General features: G+C 48.7%; 1 protein-coding gene across 12 annotated transcripts in view; it reads right to left on the bottom strand.

The window, feature by feature from the left end:
* Nucleotides 1–20,193, bottom strand: part of PTPRS (protein tyrosine phosphatase receptor type S) — a 177,220-nt gene extending 157,027 nt beyond the window's left edge. For all 12 annotated transcript variants that reach the window (XM_083483581.1, XM_083483588.1, XM_083483586.1 and 9 more), the window contains exon 1: nucleotides 20,060–20,193. In XM_083483581.1, the coding sequence (XP_083339707.1) occupies nucleotides 20,060–20,141 (82 nt within the window). In that variant the 5' untranslated portion in view covers nucleotides 20,142–20,193. The remainder of the gene's footprint in view (nucleotides 1–20,059) is intronic.
* Between the last annotated feature and the right edge of the window lie 302 nt (nucleotides 20,194–20,495).

Raw genomic sequence — 20,495 nt, 5'->3', positions numbered from 1 at the left:
TTCAGACCATATTTTGCACTCTCCTCTTCCACCCTCATTAATAGGTTCTTTAATTCCTCCTCACTTTCTGCCATCAAGGTTGTGTCATCTGCATTCTCTCTCTAGCATCTATATATACCGTATTTTTCGCCCCATAGGACACACTTTCCCCCCTCCCAAAATGAAGGGGAAATGTGTGTGCGTCCTATGGGGCGAATGCAGGCTTTCGCTGAAGCCTGGAGAGTGAGAGGGGTCGGTGCGCACTTATGCCTCTCGCTCTCCAGGCTTCAGGAAGCTATCCGCAAGCCTTGCAAGCCCGGCGGGAGTTCCTGTGGGCTCACAAGGCTTGCGGGCAGCAGCCTGCCGCCCGAAGCACGGGGAGCCCTCCGGAGGGTGCCCTGTGCTTCGGGCAGGTGTGCGCAAGGCTTGGGGCTGCAGCCGCGGCTGGGGGGGGGGAATTAAATTTTTTTTATTCATTCCCCCCCCCCCAAAAAAACGAGGTGCGTCCTATGGGCTGGTGCGCCCTATAGGACGAAAAATACAGCAATTTCCCCACCCCAACTTCGTCTCCTTTCCCTGAGTTTCCTCGTCTTCCTTGACTGAAAACGTATTTTTAGCCTTGTCTCATTGCGGGGAAGATTCTTGCAGGCAGGTAAGTGTCCAGTGAAATAGAAGCAGCAATATTCACGCACGCACCCCCCCCCCCAAAAAAAGAATACCAGCAGCTTCTTCCAGGCTCGGCGATTACAAGGTACGCAAACGCCTTGCACACCTTCCAGAGCGAACTCTGACCCGCCTTGTGCCCTCAGGCGTGTTCTGTCCCTGTCACAACACTTGACATCGCTGCCACACGGAGCAGAGCACGAGTCACTGACAAAAGGCGCGCGAGCTTTGTCTTTTGATGCGCACCAGGGGCACGATCCGCTTGGAGTTAACTCAGCTCCAGCACGGAGCACTTTTGGAGACGTGCCATGCAGGGAAAGGGGGACGCAAAACGAGGGTCGCCTGTGTGCATCTCAAAGCACCGTTTCTGAAGTTTCGTGGGATCCTAGAATTGTAGGGCTGGAAGGGACCTCAAGGGACATGTGGTCCCAAATCCCTGAATTGCAGGTTTGGACACAGCAGCAATTGCCAACAGTAGAAGAATGGCGACAGAAGGTAATGGAATATGCAGAAATAGCTAGATTAACGGGGGAAATTAACAGGGCGAAGAAACATTTCAAAAAGAAAGGGAAAAAGTTATGTCGTACATAGGGAAGATAAGGTGAAATAGTGAAACCAGTAGAATTGAAATAAACCTCATAATATGAAATATAAAGAAAATTCTTGTTGTTGTTTAGTCGTGTCCGACTCTTTGTGACCCCCTGGACCAGAGCACGCCAGGCACTCCTGTCTTCCACTGCCCTCGGCAGTTTGGTCAAACTCATGCTGGTAGCTTCGAGAACACTGTCCCACCATCTCGTCCTCTGTCGCCCCCTTCTCCTTGCGCCCTCCATCTTTCCCAACATCAGGGTCTTTTCCAGGGAGTCTTCTCTTCTCATGAGGTGGCCAAAGTCTTGGAGCCTCAGATCAGGATCTGTCCTTCCAGTGAGCACTCAGGGCTGATTCTATGCTAAGGTACACTGAGCAAAATAAACCTATTCTTTTATCTGGCATGAAGGTGGCTGAAAGGAGCCTTCCACCCACGGAAGTGAACTATTTTTTTAAAATATTTTTTTAAACCCACTGGTAACAAGAGAGGGCCTGTTGGGTGCTGAATATATATGTGCATATCTTTAAAAGGAAATGGCGAAATAAACGTCCTATTCTTCCTGCCGCCTCTGTGGCTTCTGTCATCGGCACAGGGACAAAAAGAACCCCCTTCACAATTCAAATTCTGCTGATGCAAGGAACCCGTGGGATGGGCATGCTGAAAATTTCGTGCATATCTACGTAGGCAAATGTAGATCTTTTGGGGTGTGGGGGGTGTGGGAATGCAGCCCCCCGGGATCAGAGCAGGTCAAAAGATGGGAATCTAGGAGGTCCCAAATGCACTATGCCAGGGGTCAGCAAACTTTTTCAGCAGGGGGCCGGCCCACTGTCCTGCAGACCTTGTGGGGGGCCAGACTATATTTTGGAAAAAAATAAATGAACGAATTCCTATGCTGCACAAATAATCCAGAGATGCATTTTAAATAAAAGCACACATTCTATTCATGTAAAAACACGCTGATTCCCGGACTGTCTGTGGGCTGGATTTCAAAGGCGATTGGGCCAGATCCGGCTCCCGGGTCTTAGTTTGCCTATTCATGCACTATGCATTTACAGCAGAGCCATCCCACCTGAAACAGTCGTGGTTTTCCCCAAAGCATCCTGAGAAAACTTTGTTATGGGTGCTGATTGGACCCTCTGGCCCCTTAAGAGATCTGCAATTCCCAGAGTCCCCTGCCAGGAGATAAGAATGGCTGTATGCACCCTTAAAAAACTACGTCTCCCAGGATCCTTTGGGAGAAGCCATGTCTGCTTAAAGCAGGACGATACAGTGGTACCTTGGTTCTCAAACTTTATCCGTTCCGGAAGTCTGTTCCAACACCAAAGCGTTCCAAAACCAAGGCGCGCTTTCCCATAGAAAGTAATGCAAGACGGATTAATCCGTTCCAGACTTTTAAAAACAACCCCTAAAACGGCAATTTTACATGAATTTTACTATCTAACGAGACCACTGATCCATAAAATGAAAGCAATAAACAATCTACTGCAGTCACACAATCAATCCATCAGTAGCTGGACTGGGTTCCACACTGTCATAAAAACAAAACAAAAAAAGAGCCGCAAAAACAGAAGCACAAAATAAATAGCCAAAACAGACAGCCCTCAGCATAACACTCAAAACAGAAGCGTAACACTCAAAATGGAGCATGTTTGACTTCTGAAAAAAGTTTGCAAACTGGAACACTTACTTCCTGGTTTGCAGTGTTTGGGTTCCAAGTTGTTCAACTATTAAGTCGTTTGAGAACCAACGTACCACTGTATTGCTTAAAATGCATAGGCCTGGTCTTATCAGAGCAATCCCATGGAAATTAATGGACTTGAGTGAGTCCTGCCCATCAATTTCAATCAGTCTACTCTGAGCAGGACTTACCATATTTTTCGTCCTATAGGGTGCACCTCGTTTTTTTGGGGGGACAATGAATAAAAAAAATTTATTCCCCCCCCCCAGCTGCCGCCCCAAGCCTCGCGCACCTGGCGGGACCTCCTGCCGGGCGCGCAAGGCCTGCGGACACTCGCCCGAAGCACGGGGAGCCCTCCGGAGGGCTCCCCGTGCTTCGGGAGACAGGCTGCCGCCCCAAGCCTCGCGCACCCGGCGGGACCTCCTGCCGGGCGCGCAAGGCCTGCGGACACTCGCGGGGGCTGCAGGCTGCTGCCCGCAAGCCTTGAGAGCCCGCAGGAACTCCCACCGGGCTTGCAAGGCTTGCGGATAGCTTCCTGAAGCCTGGAGAGCGAGGGGTGTCGGTGCGCACCGATGCCTCTCGCTCTCCAGGCTTCAGCAAAAGCCTGCATTCGCCCCATAGGACGCACACACATTTCGCCTTCATTTTTGGAGGGGAAAAAGTGCGTCCTATGGGGCAAAAAATACGGTAATAGGACACCGATCTCACAGAGCACGTCCTGGCTTGCACTTTGCACAGCTTCAAATTTGTGTTCTCTTTAAAGAAGAGAGAGAAGGGAAGAGTGGGGGTTTCTTTTGTTTTGGGTGGTGGGGCCCAAATGGGCCAGTTTTGCAATCCTTGGTTTCTATGGGAGACCTGTGGACCTCCAGATGTCGTGCTTTTTATTTATTCATTGGTTTAATAAAGTAAAAGAAAATTTAAATCCACATACACCTTGTGTTATCTGGCCGCAAATGGTAATTTTGATTATTGTTCTCGCGCCTGTCTTTCTTTCTTTCTCTTCTTTTTACATCTTGAATTGTATCTTTTTTATTGTAATAATAATAAAAAATCCAGAATCGATGATCACAACAATAAACGGACAGGAAATTAAATTTATTACGCCTTGCAGCTGTAGGGGGAGAAAATTGAGGAGGCGGGGGGAAAACCACCCATGTCCCCTTAAGGGAAGACGTGATATATTTCTAAACTATGCACTGAGAGGTGACTTTCCCCCCTCTGATGGTGGTCTCATTTGGACAATTGTATATTGCCTTAACAGGATGAGAAATGAAAAAGTATTCTGGGCCAAAGTCCTTTCTGTCGGGGAGAATACAGACTGAAATTCCCAGGTGTCAAAAAAAGGTTATTTATGTATGCCACTACTGCAGCCCGTGTTTTATTAGCCCCAAAATGGAAAACGAGCGAGGTCCAAACTAAAGAAGAATTGCAACTTAAATTGGCGGAATATGCGCAGCTTGCAGGCTTAACGTATAGAATAACAGAACAAGAAGAACACACGTTTACAGAAGATTGGAAAACGTTTGTTGAATATATGGCAAACAACTGTGTACAGCTGAAAATGCTGGCAGCATTAAGATAAACAGTGTAAATAAGTTCTGATGGATGTAATAATGGTTTAGTTTTTAAAAAATATGCAGGGATTTATGATATGCAAAATGAACCAAGGAAAGAGAAGAAGTGATGTCACTGATATCTTAAGCATGCAAAAATGAGTACTTTATAAATTGTAAAACAGAACATTTAATAAAAATTACATACAAAGTTCATTTTTTAAAAAAAATGAAAAGGTATTCTGGACTAGGATTGCCAGGTTAGCAGTATCCCAGACCCTGAAATTTCAGGGCTCAAATCTGATACCTATATCTATTAGATTTATAGATAAAAAAGGTAAAGAGACCCCTGACCATTAGGTCCAGTCGTGAAAGATTCTGGGGTTACGGCGCTCATCTCGCTTTACTGGCCGTGGGAGCCGGCGTACAGCTTCCGGGTCATGTGGCCAGCAGGACTAAGCCGCTTCTGGCGAACCAGAGCAGCGCACGGAAACACCGTTTACCTTCCCGCTGGAGTGGTACCTATTTATCTACTTGCGCTTTGACGTGCTTTTGAACTGCTAGGTTGGCAGGACCTGGGACCGAGCAACGGGAGCTCACCCTGTCGTTGCGGGGATTCGAACCGCCGACCTTCTGATCAGCAAGTCCTTAGGCTCTGTGGTTTAACCCACAGCGCCACCCGTGTCCCTTAGATTTATAGATATATAGATATAAAACCCATAAAGAAGGCTGATCGCTGAAGAATGGATGCTTTTGAATACTGGTGCTGGAGGAGACTCTGGAGAGTCCCATGGACTGCAAGAAGATCAAACACATCCATTCTGAAGGAAATCAGCCCTGAGTGCTCACTGGAAGGACAGATCGTGAAGCTGAGGCTCCAAGACTTTGGCCACCTCATGAGAAGAGAAGACTCCCTGGAAAATGTTGGACAAGGAGAAGGGGACAAGAAAGGACGAGATGGTGGGACAGTGTTCTGGAAGCTACAAACATGAGTTTGACCGAACTGCGGGAGGCAGTGGAAGACAGGAGTGCCTGGCGTGCTCTGGTCCAGGGGGTCACGAAGAGGCGGACACGACTAAACGACTCAACAACAACAACAACAGATATAAAACAATAAAGGCCAAGATTCAGCTCCCTCCACCAGGAGGGAGCCAGGCACACCTGTAGGAGTCAGTTCAGGTGTGGCAACCCTATTTTGCTTTTTCTTCGCTTGGTCCAAAGACAGCAAACAAAAAAAGGAAGTTTTTGGTTAGCGATCGTTTCCCGTTTCCGCCCAAACTGGGGAGCTGTGGCAAATATAGTCAGGATATGAGGCTACGCTTGGAAGTCAACTGCCTTCCTCCGGTCCTCAAACGGGAAGTTGTAGTTAAGTGTAAAACTTCCTGGATTTGTTGGTTTGTCTGAAGAGAAGGGGGTGGGCTGTGTGGCTGAAACACTTGCTTATATCTTGCTAAGGAGACACATCCTAGAACAGGGGTCAGCAAGCAGGGGGCCGGTCCACTGTCCCTCAGACCTTGTGGGGGGCCGGACTATATGGGGGGGGGAATGAACGAATTCCTATGCCCCACAAATAACCCAGAGATGCAGTTTAAATAAAAGGACACTTCTACTCATGTAAAAACAAGATGATTCTCGGACCGTCCGGGGGCCGTATTGAGAAGGCGATTGGGCCGGATCCAGCCCCCGGGCCTTAGTTTGCCTACCCATGTCCTAGGACCATAGAAGTGGGAGTTGGAGAGTTGAAGCACCATCTATTCCAAGCCTCTGCAACGCAGGAATCTCAGCTAAATTGAACATATGATGATATCCAAATTTTTGCTTCACTGTGGTCCCCATTTGCACAACACATTTAGGAGTAACGTTAAATAACCGATCGATCGGTCCTTTTATTTGTATGCCACCTTTCCAAAGTTAACACCGAGGCAACTTAGAACATACTGTATTTTGCGCTCTATAAGACGCACCAGACCACAAGACGCACCTTGTTTTTGGAGGAGGAAAACAAGAAAAAAAATATTCTGAATCTCAGAAGCCAGAACAGCAAGAGGGATCGCTGCGCAGCGAAAGCAGCAATCCCTCTTGCTGTTCTGGCTTCTGGGATAGCTGTGCAGCCTGCATTCGCTCCACAAGACGCACACACATTTCCCCTTACTTTTAGGAGAGAAAAAGTGAGTCTTATAGAGCAAAAAATACGGTATTTTAAGAACTGCATTGCTACGAATGTAATGGAAGTAGTCGTGAACGATTAGATTTGTTTGATAATCTAATTTATTAAATCAATCAACTGTGCATTTAATTACATATATATATTGTGCATATAGACCCCTGCCTATACTACACAAAACAAAGTGCTGCTTGGCTCAAGAAACAAAATCTCTGCTAACAGATTCCCCCATCTTCCTCAGCCACCCCTCCTGCCTCATATGGAACAGGAAAAAAATGAGATTAATACCAGGCGACGATTCTCTCCCTTTTGTTGCATGTGGGGGAGAAGCAAGGGCTCCTCACCGCCACCCCCCCCCGGCCATGAAAAAAAATTGTGAAAAAAACACCAAGCAGAAAATTATAATCATTTTGCTGTCGGTGTCCATCTGCCTTCAGCACATCGCCTCCTTGTCACAGAAAGTCCATTAAGAATATCCGGTGGGGAAGTACGGAGGGGGGAGAACAGACCCTCACTTTAACCATCAAGACAAGATAATTACAGGCCACAGAGAAAGAGAGACACAGAAAGAGTTCCTTTAACGGACTGCGCCTGTCAGTTTCCCCTCAAGTGAAAACAGAGGAAATGGCAGGATGAAGGAACGGAACTTTCTTTTTAGGAGTGATGGCTGTTATTTTTAAACTCAATTCCCCCTAGAACAGGGGTAGGCAACCTACGGCCCGGGGGCTGGATCTGGCCCAATCGCCTTCTCAATCCAGCCCGTGGACAGTCTGGGAATCAGCTTGTTTTTACCTGAGTAGAATGTGTCCTTTTATTTAAAATGCATGTCTGGGTTATTTGTGGGGCCTGCCTGGTGTTTTTACATGAGTAGAATGGTGCTGTGGGTTAAACCACAGAGCCTAGGGCTTGCTGATCAGAAGGTTGGCGGTTCGAATCCCTGTGATGCGGTGAGCTCCCATTGCAACAGGGTGGACTCCCGTTGCTCGGTCGCTGCTCCTGCCAACCTAGCAGTCCGAAAGCACCTCAAAGTGCAAGTAGATAAATAGGTACCGCTCCGGCGGGAAGGTAAACAGCGTTTCCGTGCACTGCTCTGGTTTGCCAGTCATGCTGGCCACATGACCCGGAAGCTGTATGCCGGCTCCCTCGGCCAATAAAGCGAGATGAGCACCACAACCCCACAGTCGGTCACGACTGGACCTAATGGTCAGGGGTCCCTTTACCTTTAAAATGTGTTTTATTTAAAATGTATCTCTGGGTTATTTGTGGGGCATAGGAATTCGTTCATTATTATTTTTTTCCAAAATATAGTCCAGCCCCCCACAAGGTCTGAGGGACGGTGGACCGGCCCACGGCTGGAAAAAGCTTGCTGACCCCTGCTATAGAATGTGGTTGACCTTATGTCTGGACACTCTACCACCACAGATAGGGGGCTGGTTAGGTGATGGGGGGCCGAAATCGCCTTGTATTGCAAAAATGACCAGCAGAGAGATGGTAAGACGCGGCAGCTAAAAAAGCCAATGCAATTCTGGGCTGCATCAATAGGAGTATAGCATCTAGATCAAGGGAAGTAATAGTGCCACTGTATTCTGCTCTGGTCAGACCTCACCTGGAGTACTGTGTCCAGTTCTGGGCACCACAATTCAAGAAGGACACTGACAAACTGGAACATGTCCAGAGGAGGGCAACCAAAATGGTCAAAGGCCTGGAAACGATGCCTTATGAGGAACGGCTAAGGGAGCTGGGCATGTTTAGCCTGGAGAAGAGGAGGTTAAGGGGTGATATGATAGCCATGTTCAAATATATAAAAGGAGGTCACATAGAGGAGGGAGAAAGGTTGTTTTCTGCTGCTCCAGAGAAGCGGACACGGAGCAATGGATCCAAACTACAAGAAAGTTGGTCTCTTCCAACTCTATGATTCTATGATTCTATGTAAGATGAAAAGAGCCTGTTGGATTGTCACGGATGCAGAGGAGTAGTGGGGGGGGGGAGACCAGCTGGGGAAGAAGGGAGTGGTCAGAGAGACAAGAGGGGAAAAACTGGGAGGAAGAGGTGTCCGAAGCAGATGAGGTAACAGGGCTTAGTGAGCGGGGAGAGTCTGTGCCAGAGAGAAGTTCAGAATCAGAGGCTGGGAGAAGGGAGAGAGGAGTCTGGCTGGCGAAGAGACTCAGGTGTCTCCCCGTCCTGTTGCCCACCTGGTTTCGCAGAACCAGGAGAGGCATGACGTGGGAGGAGCAAAGACAGGCGCACAGGCGCAGTCTCCGAGCACCTGGAAGAAGAAACCCTGGAGAGGGGAGAGGTATAAAACATCTCTGGGGAGGCAGGGACTTTGAAGTCTCGGCAACTGCTTCACGGGGGCAAGATCCGATGGAGGTTGAGTTGCTGCGCTCGTGAGGCCCGACACACTCCTGTGTAGACCCTAGTTTTGCTAATTCCAACTTCCTCTGTGTGAATTACTGCTGGCTCACTTCTGTCAGTGCCATAACATGGGGACGGAGTGTGTGTCCCCGGGTGCAGAATGGGGGGACGACCGGGTGCCCCCCGCAGAGGGCTGGGTGAATGTGGAGAGTGAGAGCACCCTCTGCCCTCCACCCCCACCTGATCTTGGACGCCCCCCCCCGAGCCTAATTGAGTGTGTGTGATTTCTCTCCTGAGCCTCATGGAGTGTGTTACTTTTCCCAAACCTGACTTGAGTGTGTACAGTGGTACCTCGGGTTACATATGCTTCAGGTTACAGACTCCGCTAACCCAGAAATAGTGCTTCAGGTTAAGAACTTTGCTTCAGGATGAGAACAGAAATCATGCTCCGGCGCCGTGGCAGCCGCGGGAGGCCCCATTAGCTAAAGTGGTGCTTCAGGTTAAGAACAGTTTCAGGTTAAGAACGGACCTCCGGAACGAATTAAGTACTTAACCCGAAGTGCCACTGTATAATAAGACTTTTAAGAAACCTGCCTGTCTTCTAAAAGCAGGGAGAGGAGAGGGTATTTCAACATGAACGCTTGCGCTTGGTTTGAGGTTACTTCTGGAGAGCCAGGAGAGCAGGAAAATTGATTTGCAAACATATGTCTGCAGTTAGGTACTCTGGGTATGAATTACCAATCCACCCCCCCCTCCCTTTCCTTGCTGCTGGATGGATATTATAGCATAGCTGCTTGCAACGTTATAGCGAACACGGTGTCAGCACTTTGATTACAATTAAAGCTCTTCAACACCCCCTCTCTTCTTTGGCAAAAGGTTTATATAACTGTCTTAGAACCAAAAGGTGTTGATGCCTCAAATTTCCCCAACCTATAAAAAAGAAACAAGAAGTGCCCCTGAAGGACCAGGTGAGCAGCCTGGGAGTCATTTTGGACTCACAGCTGTCCATGGAGGCGCAGGTCAATTCTGCGTCCCGGGCAGCTGTCTACCAGCCCCATCTGATACACAGACTGAGACCATTCCTGCCTGCGCATTGTCTCGCCAGAGTAGTCCATCTGGTTTTTTCCTGCTTAGACTGCTTCAATGTGCTCTACGTGGGGCTACCTTTGAAGGTGACCCAGAAACTACAACTAATCCAGAATGCGGCAGCTAGACTGTGGACTGGGAGCGGCCGCCGAGACCACATAACACTGGTCCTGAAAAAACTAAATTGGCTCCCAGTACGTTTCCGAGCACAATTCAAAGTGTTGGTGCTGACCTTGAAAGCTCTAAACGGCCTTGGCCCAGAAGGAGAGTCTCCACCCCCATCGTTCTGCCCGGACGGTGAGGTCCAGCACCGAGGGCCTTCTGGTGGTTCCCTCACTGTGATAAACGAAGTTACAGGGAACCAAGCAGAGGGCCTTCTCGGTGGTGGCGCCCACCCTGTGGAACGCCCTCCCATCAAATGTCAAGCAAATAAATAACTACAATGATACCTTGGTTCTCAGATGGCTTGGCTCCCAAACAAACTGGATCCCGAACACCGCAAACCTGGAAGTAAGGGTTCCGGTTTGTGAATGTTTGAGAATGAGGCTACGTCCACCCAGAGCTAACGTGACTCCATCATGTCCAGCTAGGAGGTGGGAGGCCTGCCGCAGTAGATCACAAGGAATAATACCTGAGCTGCGGCGATGAGAAGGAAACGCCCCTGAGGGACTTGTCAGGAGCTTGTCCTACACTCGAGTAGGACCCTGGCAGAGACACATGCCCGACTGGCATGTTCTCTCCCTCCTGGTTAATCGTTCGGGAGCTTCAAAAGCTTTCTTGTTCCCGAGCTGTGATGCCAACAAACACCGGCACACTTTGGGATCCGCAGAGTTTGCGCAGTTACGTGACAGAGCTCAGCATCTCAGCATTTTGGCTAATCTACTTTCTTTACATATAAACACACAAGGAGCACTGCAACATGGCTCCCTCTCTCTCTAGCATCAGACAGCAAAAGGATAATAGTCCCACTTCATGGAACACAAACATCCTGTCTCCATCACTTCCCACTCTGTGGAGTCAAAACATACACCGTCATGTGATAGACAACAATCCCATGACTGCAACCATGGAGCAGGAATTCTAACAGGACTCGGGCAGCTCCAGGAGCTACTTCCTCTCTGGGTGCCCCCAGGACAAAGACAGTGGGGGCCCCAGGCTGGGAAGAAAGAGTACCCCTCCCACAATGGGGCAGGGACTGCATGGCAGCCCTCCACCACCAAGGGGGCTCGGAGCAGGAGCAGGCCACAGAACTGGGGCTGCAGGACCAGCGCTCTTTGCCCCCCAGCCCAGAGGAGGCGGCGGGAGCGACAGCAAGGAGGCTGTCACTTCCCTCCCACACTTTTCTGGTTTGAGGGGCCTGTAAACGAACCCCCCCCCCATCCAGTAACACATGAGCACTGAACTTCCAATGTGCTCTGCTAGATTTCCGGAAGTGGCTTTTATGTGGTGCAAAAGCTCAGATATAACGTGGAATCAGATAGCACAGAAATGAGCGATAAGCATGCAATGTACTCCCTCGGTTTTGCAGAATGTATCATGCTAAAGCTCACATTTGGTGTGGAAATTAGCGGTTGGGGAAACGAACTGCCGTGTGAATGCAACCTTTTTCTAAATAGTATTTTTATTACATTTTGCTTTGCATACATCCACAGACATTTTCCATACATACCGTAATTCAAACTAACCCTAAAGATTAAAAAATGCATAAAAATACACAACAACTAAATATCTTTCCCAACCACCCGTTTCCCATAATTGCAATTCTAAACTATCAAACCTTAATATTCTAATCTTTTGGACTGACTTCCATCCACCATCTCAATTTGAGTCATTTTTCCTATCCTTAACTGCCTTCTTTAGATGTTTTCCATTTCTTGGCATAATTTAATTAGGATAACTGTTTTGTCTTTTTGCAAAAGTTAGTCAAACCCTAACCCTAACCCAACCTAGATGGCTGTAAAAGGAACCTTATGGTGTTTATCATGGGTAGGCAAACTAAGGCCCGGGAGCCAGATCCGGCCCAATACAGTGGTGCCTCGCAAGACGAAATTAATCCGTTCCACGAGTCTCTTCGTCTTGCGGTTTTTTTGTCTTGCGAAGCAACCCTATTAGCGGCTTAGCAGCTATTAGCGGCTTAGCGGCTATTAACGGCTTAGCGTCTTAGGGGCTTTAAGAAAAAGGAAACGAATTCGCAAGAACTCGCAAGACATTTCGTCTTGCGAAGCAAGCCCATAGGGAAATTCGTCTTGCGGAATGACTCAAAAAACGGAAAACTCTTTTGTCTTGCGAGGCATTCGTCTTGCGAGGTACCACTGTAGCCTTCTAAATCCAGACCACGGACGGTCCAGGAATCAGCGTGTTTTTACATGAGCAGAATGTGTCCTTTTATTTAAAATGCACCTCTGGGTTATTTGTGGGGCCTGCCTGGTGTTTTTACATGAGAAGAATGTGTGTTTTTATTTAACATGCATCTCTGGGTCTGAGGGACAGTGGACCGGCCCCCTGCTGACCCCTGGTCTGACTATGGATCTATGGATCTATCTATGTGATCTAACCATCTCTAATGATTTCTATTAATTAAGAAAAAATCCCTTCCCCACAACCATCTCCTCTCCTTTTCTAAGGTTTGTAAGAGACAGAAAAGGAAAAGAGAGAGAGAGAGAGAGAGGAGAGTGATGGCTTCATTAATTATGCAGAAAATGCAAAAAGGAGGGGGGGGAAATCCACCCCCCAAAACCACCATCCTCTAGATGAGTTTAAAAGGAGGAGAAAACCCTTTTAGAACGGGGAGAAATTACTTACTCCCCAAGGCAGATGAAATTTCCCTTGCAACTTCAAAGGACAATAAATTATTCAAATAGCTCCTGCCTTTTCACTCTCCCTCCCCCTTCTCTCTTCTCTTCCCCCTCTTCATGATGCTATGCTCTTGAGTCAATTAAAGGGTTTTTTTTTGGGGGGGGGTGGAGCTGATACTTTAGAGTATCTTAAACTAGGCTAGTGTATAAATAAAATTCATATTCATATTTCTGTGTGCCTACTGTATATGGAAATAAATCTCTTCCTGCTTCACCCACCTGCCTGCCTGCAAACGAACTGAGTAAAAGCTTGAAAAATCTGGGCAAATAGCCCCGTTGACATTCCTAGCTAGAACCATGGAGAGAAAAGCTTTGGGAGAAACCACTGGGGGAAAAGCGATGACAAACCTAGACAGCATCTTAAAAGGCAGAGACACCACCTTGCCGACAAAGGTCTGTATGGTTTTCCCAGTAGTGATGTATGGAATGAGAGCTGGACCATCAAGAAGGCTGATCGCCAAAGAATGGATGCTTTTGGATTCTGGTGCTGGAGGAGACTCTTGAGAGTCCCATGGACTGCAAGAAGATCAAACCTCTCCATTCTGAAGGAAATCAGCCCTGAGTGCTCACTGGAAGGACAGATCCTGAAGCTGAGGCTCCAAGACTTTGGCCACCTCATGAGAAGAGAAGACTCCCTGGAAAAGACCCTGATGTTGGGAAAGATGGAGGGTGCAAGGAGAAGGGGATGACAGAGAACGAGATGGTTGGACAGTGTTCTCGAAGAGACCAGCATGAGTTTGACCAAACTGTGGGAGGCAGTGGAAGACAGGAGTGCCTGGCGTGCTCTGGTCCAGGGGGTCACAAAGAGTCGGATACGACTAAACAACAACAACAACAACAACAAACTAAAACCATGATGCTGGCCTTTCCTCCCATAAGACACCAGTTAAGGGTGTCCTGGTTGGATTGGACAGAGAAGGCTGACCAAACCCACTCTCCTGCTTCCAATAGGGAATGGCCTCTGACCAGCCCAGAAGCAAGAGCATGTAGAAAAAGAAATTGATTCCACAAAAATGCAAAAAAAGAAGAGAGCAATTTTCAACTACTTGTCTCTTAGCAACTGGGTGGCTAGTGCAAGATATGTGGCTGTAGCCAATGCGAGTCACATTCAGGCCAAAGGGTGACCAAAATGGTCAGGGGTAGGGGGAACATCTGCTGCCTTCTCCTCCAAGGATTTGACAGCTAGGCACCAATCCATGGATTCCTCTAATTCTGTTTAAAAGCCATTTGTGACCACAGTGTCCAGCAGTGGGGCGGTTGCTCTGCTTAACAACCTCCCCTCTGTCCTCCCCCCAATACAAAACAGCATGGAGCTTCTACACTGCGTGCCTTGAGAGAAAATAAGAAGAACCTGCCGGATCAGGCGGCGACCCATCTAGTCCAGCTTTCTGTTTTCACAGTGGCTGACCAAATCCCCTAGGAAATCAGCCAGCAGAATTTGAGGACAAGAGCAACTCTTGGGGTTTCCATGCCATCAACAGCATACTCCCCAAAGAATTTGCCCAATCCTCTTTTAAAGGCGTCTAGGTCGGCGCCCATCACTGCTTCCTGTGGCAATGAGTTCCGTAGTTGAACTCTCTGCTCCGTGGAAGAAGAGCTTTCTTTCCTCTGCCCAGATGAGAGAGAGGGAGAAAAACTTCTCCCTTGTCTGCTTTCTCCATGCCATACATTATTTTATAAATTCCTATCAGGTCCCTTCTTAACTCGCCTTTTCTCTAAACCAAAAAACCCCCCAATGCTGCGACCGTTCCTCATCGGGGACTCGCCACAGCCCCTTTGGTCATTTTTGCTGCCCACCCCCAAAAGGGAATATAGAGAGGGTTCAACCTCCCAGGTTTGAGGAATATAGAGAAGGAGTATTTTTACTTTTTTAAATTCATTTATTAAATCTCTATACCACCCTTCATCCAAAAAATCACAGGGCTGCTTACAGGAAATGCATACCATAATAATAACAAGAACCATACCCCCCCCCCAAAAAAAAAGTTGAAAAGGCCATAGATTGTTTAATTAGCTGAAGGCCTGGGAAAAGAGGGATGTTTTAAGCCTGGTGCCTAAAGATATAGAATTGTAGAATTGGAGAGTTGGAAGAGACTGTAAAGATAATCTAATCCAAGACCCTGAAATGCAGGAATATGCAACTGTCCCGTACGGGGGTTGAACCTGCAGCCTTGGTGCCATCAGTGCTGGGGGGAGTGTCCCACGAACAGGGAGCCACTGCAGAAAAGGCCCTGTTCTCATGCTGCCACCCCTCCGGACCTCTGGCAGAGGCGGTAGACGAAGAAGGGTCCGGGGCAGTTCACATACAGAGAGGGGGTCCTTGAATTTTTGCAGTCCTGAACCATTTAAGGCTTTGTAAGTCAAAACCAGCACTTTGGGACACGGGTGGCGCTGTGGGCGAAACCACAGAGCCTAGGGCTTGCCAATCAGAAGGTCAGCGGTTCGAATCCCTGCAATGACGGGGTGAGCTCCAGTTGCTCGGTCCCTGCTCCTGCCAACCTAGCAGTTCGAAAACACATCAAAGTGCAAGTAGATAAATAGGTACCACTCCAGCGGGAAGGTAAACGGCGTTTCCGTGCGCTGCTCTGGTTTGCCAGAAGCAGCTTAGTCATGCTGGCCACATGACCCGGAAGCTGTACGCCGGCTCCCTTGGCCAGTAAAGCGAGATGAGCGCCGCAACCCCAGAGTCGGCCACGACTGGACCTAAAGGTCAGGGGTCCCTTTACCTTTACGTCAAAACCAGCGCTTTGATTTGGGCCAGAAACTAACCGGCTGCCGGTGCAGTTGGGCCCAGATTGGCATGATATGATCAAACCATTTTGCCCCAAATTCTGCCCCGGCTAAAGTTTCCAAACCGTGTTCAGAAGCAGCCCTACATACAATGCATTGCAGTAACCTAATTTATATACACCTTTCCCTCAAAGGGGTCTCGTTGCATCATTTTGGTGGTCCTTTTCTAATCTAATTCATCTAATCTAAGCCCATCCAAGAGCCCATCTTGAACGTTCAGAGGAATCACGCGACTCCACTCGGTTGCAGCTCTGTTTTTAATTCCAGCTGAAGAACCTGCCAATGGTTCCCGTTGCTCACCTTGTCCTCTTGTCGTCGTCCCCCCCCCGCCCGCCCCATCTGACTTATTTATATAGCACTAACGGAGGGATGGAAGTGTGGGGAGAGAAGATGACATCACTGCGACTTGATTTAATTTGATCAAGCAGTTAAACAAGGTGACACTTGAGTTTAATTCAGTGTCCTTGGATGCAAAAGAAACAGAGAGAGAGAGAGAGAGAGAGAGAGAGAGAGAGAGAGAGAGAAGGGGGGGGCAGATCAAGAGGAACTGTCCCAAACTCTCCCACCACGACAGCATGAAATACGGGAGAAGGAACCGCCAACCAGAGATGGAAGATTTTGGGGAGAGCCTCCCCAAAACAACAAGTGTGTCTGTCTGTCTGTGGGGTTTTCTATTCCCAACTCAACTACAGTGGTAAAGTAAAGGTAAAGGGACCCCTGACCATTCGGTCCAGTCGTGGCTGACTCTGGGGTTGCAGCGCTCCTCTCGCTTTATTGGCCAAGGGAGCCAGTGTACAGCTTCCGGGTCATGCGGCCAGCAGGACTGAGCCGCTTCTGGCGAACCAGAGCAGCGCACGGAAACGCTGTTTACCTTCCTGCTGGAGTGGTACCTATTTATCTACTTGCACTTTGACTTGCTTTCGAACTGCTAGTTTGGCAGGAGCAGGGACCAAGCAACGGGAGCTCACCCCGTCGCGGGGATTCAAACCGCCAACCTTCTGATCGGCAAGTCCTAGGCTCTGTGGTTTAACCCACAGCGCCACCCACGTCCCAACTACAGTGGTACCTCGGATTAAAGATGCTTCAGGTTACAGATACTTCAGGTTACAGACACTTCAGGTTACAGACTCTGCTAACCCAGAAATATTATCTTGGGTTAAGAACTTTGCTTCAGGATGAGAACAGAAATCGTGCAGTGGCGGTGCAGCAGGAGGCCTCATTAGCTAAAGTGGTACCTCAGGTTAAGAACAGTTTCAGGTTAAGAACGGACCTCCGGAACAAATTACAGTGGTGCCTCGCAAGACGAAAAGAATCCGTTCTGTGATTCTCTTCGTCTAGCGGTTTTTTCGTCTTGCGAAGCAAGCCCATTGACGGATTAGCGGATTAGCGCTATTAGCGGCTTATCTGCTGATCGGATCACCTGATAAGCGGTTTAGCAGCTTGGAAAAAAGGGGGGGGGGGAGGAAAAAAACCCAGCAGGAACTCGCAAGACATTTTCGTCTTGCGAAGCAAGCCCATAGGAGATTCGTTTTGCAAAGCACCTCCAAAACGGAAAGCTCTTTCGTCTAGCGAGTTTTCCGTCTTGCAAGGCATTCGTCTTGCGGGGCACCACTGTAAGTTCTTAACCCGAGGTACCATTGTAGAACCAAACATCACCAGCTGGACAAGTTCACAGAAAGGTACTTTGGGGCAGAACCAGGACTCAAGCAAGCGATTCAAGCTACATACTTAAAAGAGAAGTCAGGTGTATATAACCAAGGTAGTATGGGGACAGTTCTCCCCGTTTTGCTTTTTCAAATATGGCATCCCTGCAAATACGCCAAGGACAACTCTGACCCAGGTTGGCAAATCTCACGTCTCCAGATGAGTCACATACGTGAATTCCTCCGGGACTCAGGTCGAGATGTCCCCACCACGGAGACAACAGTCAGGGGTCAACCCACACAAAGGAACACAGCAAGCGTCCTTATACCAGGGTCAGACAGTTAATACTTTGGCTGCAATCTATTTACCCAAGAGCAAACCCTACTGAGGTCACAGGGAGTTACTTCTGAGCAGACTTGTAAAGGATCTGTGCTGTTAAAAATGATGAATAAATCTGGAGATACCTGGCATGGAATCTAGGCCCTTCTGGAAGAAAAGCAGGAACCCTAACACTGAACAAGCCTTCTTCCAGGTGGGGCTGTTCCTCCACTGACAAGACTGTAAAAGGTAAAGGGTAAAGGGACCCCTGACCATTAGGTCCAGTCGCGGCCGACTCTGGGGTTGCGGCGCTCATCTTGCTTTATTGGCCGAGGGAGCCGGCGTACAGCTTCCGGGTCATGTGGCCAGCGTGACTAAGCCGCTTCTGGTGAACCAGAGCAGCACATGGAAACGCCGTTTACCTTCCCACCGGAGGGGTACCTATTTATCTACTTGCAGTTTGACGTGCTTTTGAACTGCTAGGTTGGCAGGAGCAGGGACCGAGCAACGGGAGCTCACCCCGTGGCAGGGATTCGAACCGCCAACCTTCTGATCAGCAAGTCCTAGGCTCTGTGGTTTAACCCACAGCGCCAACCGCGTCCCAAGACTGAGCCAGCAGTAAATCACACTGTGCAAGTTGGAGTTAATGCTTTATTGGCAAAAAGACAGGATCTGCACAGGGGTGTCAGGTCTAATGAGCACAGCGACCCATCTCTGGCAAATATTGCCCCCAGTTGCTAAGACTGGAAGTCCCCACCTGCCCACTGCTGCCTAAGTCCCCTCCTCTGCAGGGTTCCCCTCATGCAATCTGAGACTGTGCCTGCATGGAACTAACATCTCCCCTTCCCTCTTCATGGCTCTCCTGGTGCCAGGGAGACACCCATGCCTCTTCACCAGTCGGACTCATCTCTGTCTCTTGGCCTCCCTCCTCTCCTGTTTCAGCTTCTGCCTCTGAGTCTGGACTGCTCTCTGCCACAGACTCTCCCCGCTCACTAAGCCCTGTTGCCTCTTCAGCTTCTGACATCTCCTCCACGCAGTCTTCTCCCTCTGACTACTCACTGTCATCCCACCACCAGCAGCTCTCAAGCACTAAAAGGGTCTTGTCTTTCTCACCTTGGGAGCAGCTGCAGAAAAGGCTCTGTCTCTTGTGTCACCACCAACCATTGCCTCTGAAGTAGATGGTGCTCATCTGAAGATCTTAGCACCCGTTTGTAGAGAGAGACACAATCTTTCAGGGCTGTCATGTTGGACTGGCCATGTTGTTCGGATGCCAGACTATCGTCTTCCAAAGTAACTACTACTCTATTCCGAACTTCAAAATGGAAAGCGTAATGCTGGTGGTCAACAAAAGAGGTTCAAAGACTCTCTCAAGGCAAATCTTTAAAAATGTAGTATAAACATCGACAACTGGGAAACACTGGCCTGCAAGCGCTCCAGTTGGAGAACAGCCTTTACCAAAGGTGTCATGGGCTTTGAAGATGCTTGAACTCAGGATGAAAGGGAGAAATGTGCGAAGAGGAAGGCATGCTTGGCAAACCTTCACCGTGATCAACTCCTGCCCAGAAACCAATGTCCCCACTGTGGAAGGACGTGTGGATCCAGAATTGGCCTCCACAGTCATGGAATCATAGAATCATAGAGTTGGAAGAGACCACAAGGGCCATCGAGTCCAACCCCCTGCCAAGCAGGAAACACCATCAGAGCACTCCTGACATATGGTTGTCAAGCCTCTGCTTAAAGACCTCCAAAGTAGGAGACTCCACCACACTCCTTGGCAGAAAATTCCACTGTCGAACAGCTCTTACTGTCAGGAAGTTCTTCCTCATGTTTAGGTGGAATCTTCTTTCTTGTAGTTGGGATCCATTGCTCCGTGTCCGCTTCTCTGGAGCAGCAGAAAACAACCTTTCTCCCTCCTCTATGTGACATCCTTTTATATATTTGAACATGGCTATCATATCACCCCTTAACCTCCTCTTCTCCAGGCTAAACATGCCCAGCTCCCTTAGCCGTTCCTCATAAGGCATCGTTTCCAGGCCTTGGACCATTTTGGTTGCCCTCACTTATGGACTCATTGTTAAGACTGTGTTTACTCGGCTACGAGGGATCGCCATAGAAGGACTGCTCTATCAGCTCATCTACATGGAGGTCTTAGGTTTTAGGGACTCCTCTCCTCCACTCCCACACACCAACAGAGACCGGCTTCTTCAAATCCTTAGAGTAAAAAAAATGCAATAACAAAGAGACCTTGAGAACATGCAGAGAGCTTCCTGCTCATTCGCACCCAGACCTGAGGATACGTTTAAACGAAGAATGTGCAATGTCAGAAAATGAGCACATGATACTAGAATAGATTGTGGGGGTTTGGGGTGTATGCGCTTCACTTACTTTCAGCGGTGCAGCCCACCAGTAGCAAGTAGACGAGGTTGGCAAGGGGGAGCAGCAGTGTTAATCCCGAGGCAGGATTCATGCTGGTGGCGGGTGGAGGTCTCTGACCCCGGCCTGGCGGCCCCCCCAGTTTAGCAGAACTCACAGCGCCTCTGGAACGGCGTCAAGACCTGCGGAGGGAAAGAGACACAAGTTTAGACTGCGAAGGGTTTTTCCAAGGTGGCCGCTGCAGAACTGCGCATGCAGCCAAGCACTCTGATCTCCAAGAGCAGGGGTCAGTAAACTTTTTCAGCAGGGGGCCGGTCCACTGTCCCTCAGACCTTGTGGGGGGCCGGACTAGATTTTGGGGAAAGAAATAAATGAACGAATTCCTATGCCCCACAAATAACCCAGAGATGCATTTTAAATAAAAGCACACATTCTACAGTGGTACCTT

The sequence above is a fragment of the Podarcis liolepis genome (genome assembly GCF_965112155.1).
Source record: "Podarcis liolepis genome assembly, chromosome: 18".
Lineage (NCBI taxonomy): Eukaryota > Metazoa > Chordata > Lepidosauria > Squamata > Lacertidae > Podarcis > Podarcis liolepis.
This window is presented reverse-complemented; position numbering and strand designations above follow the sequence as displayed.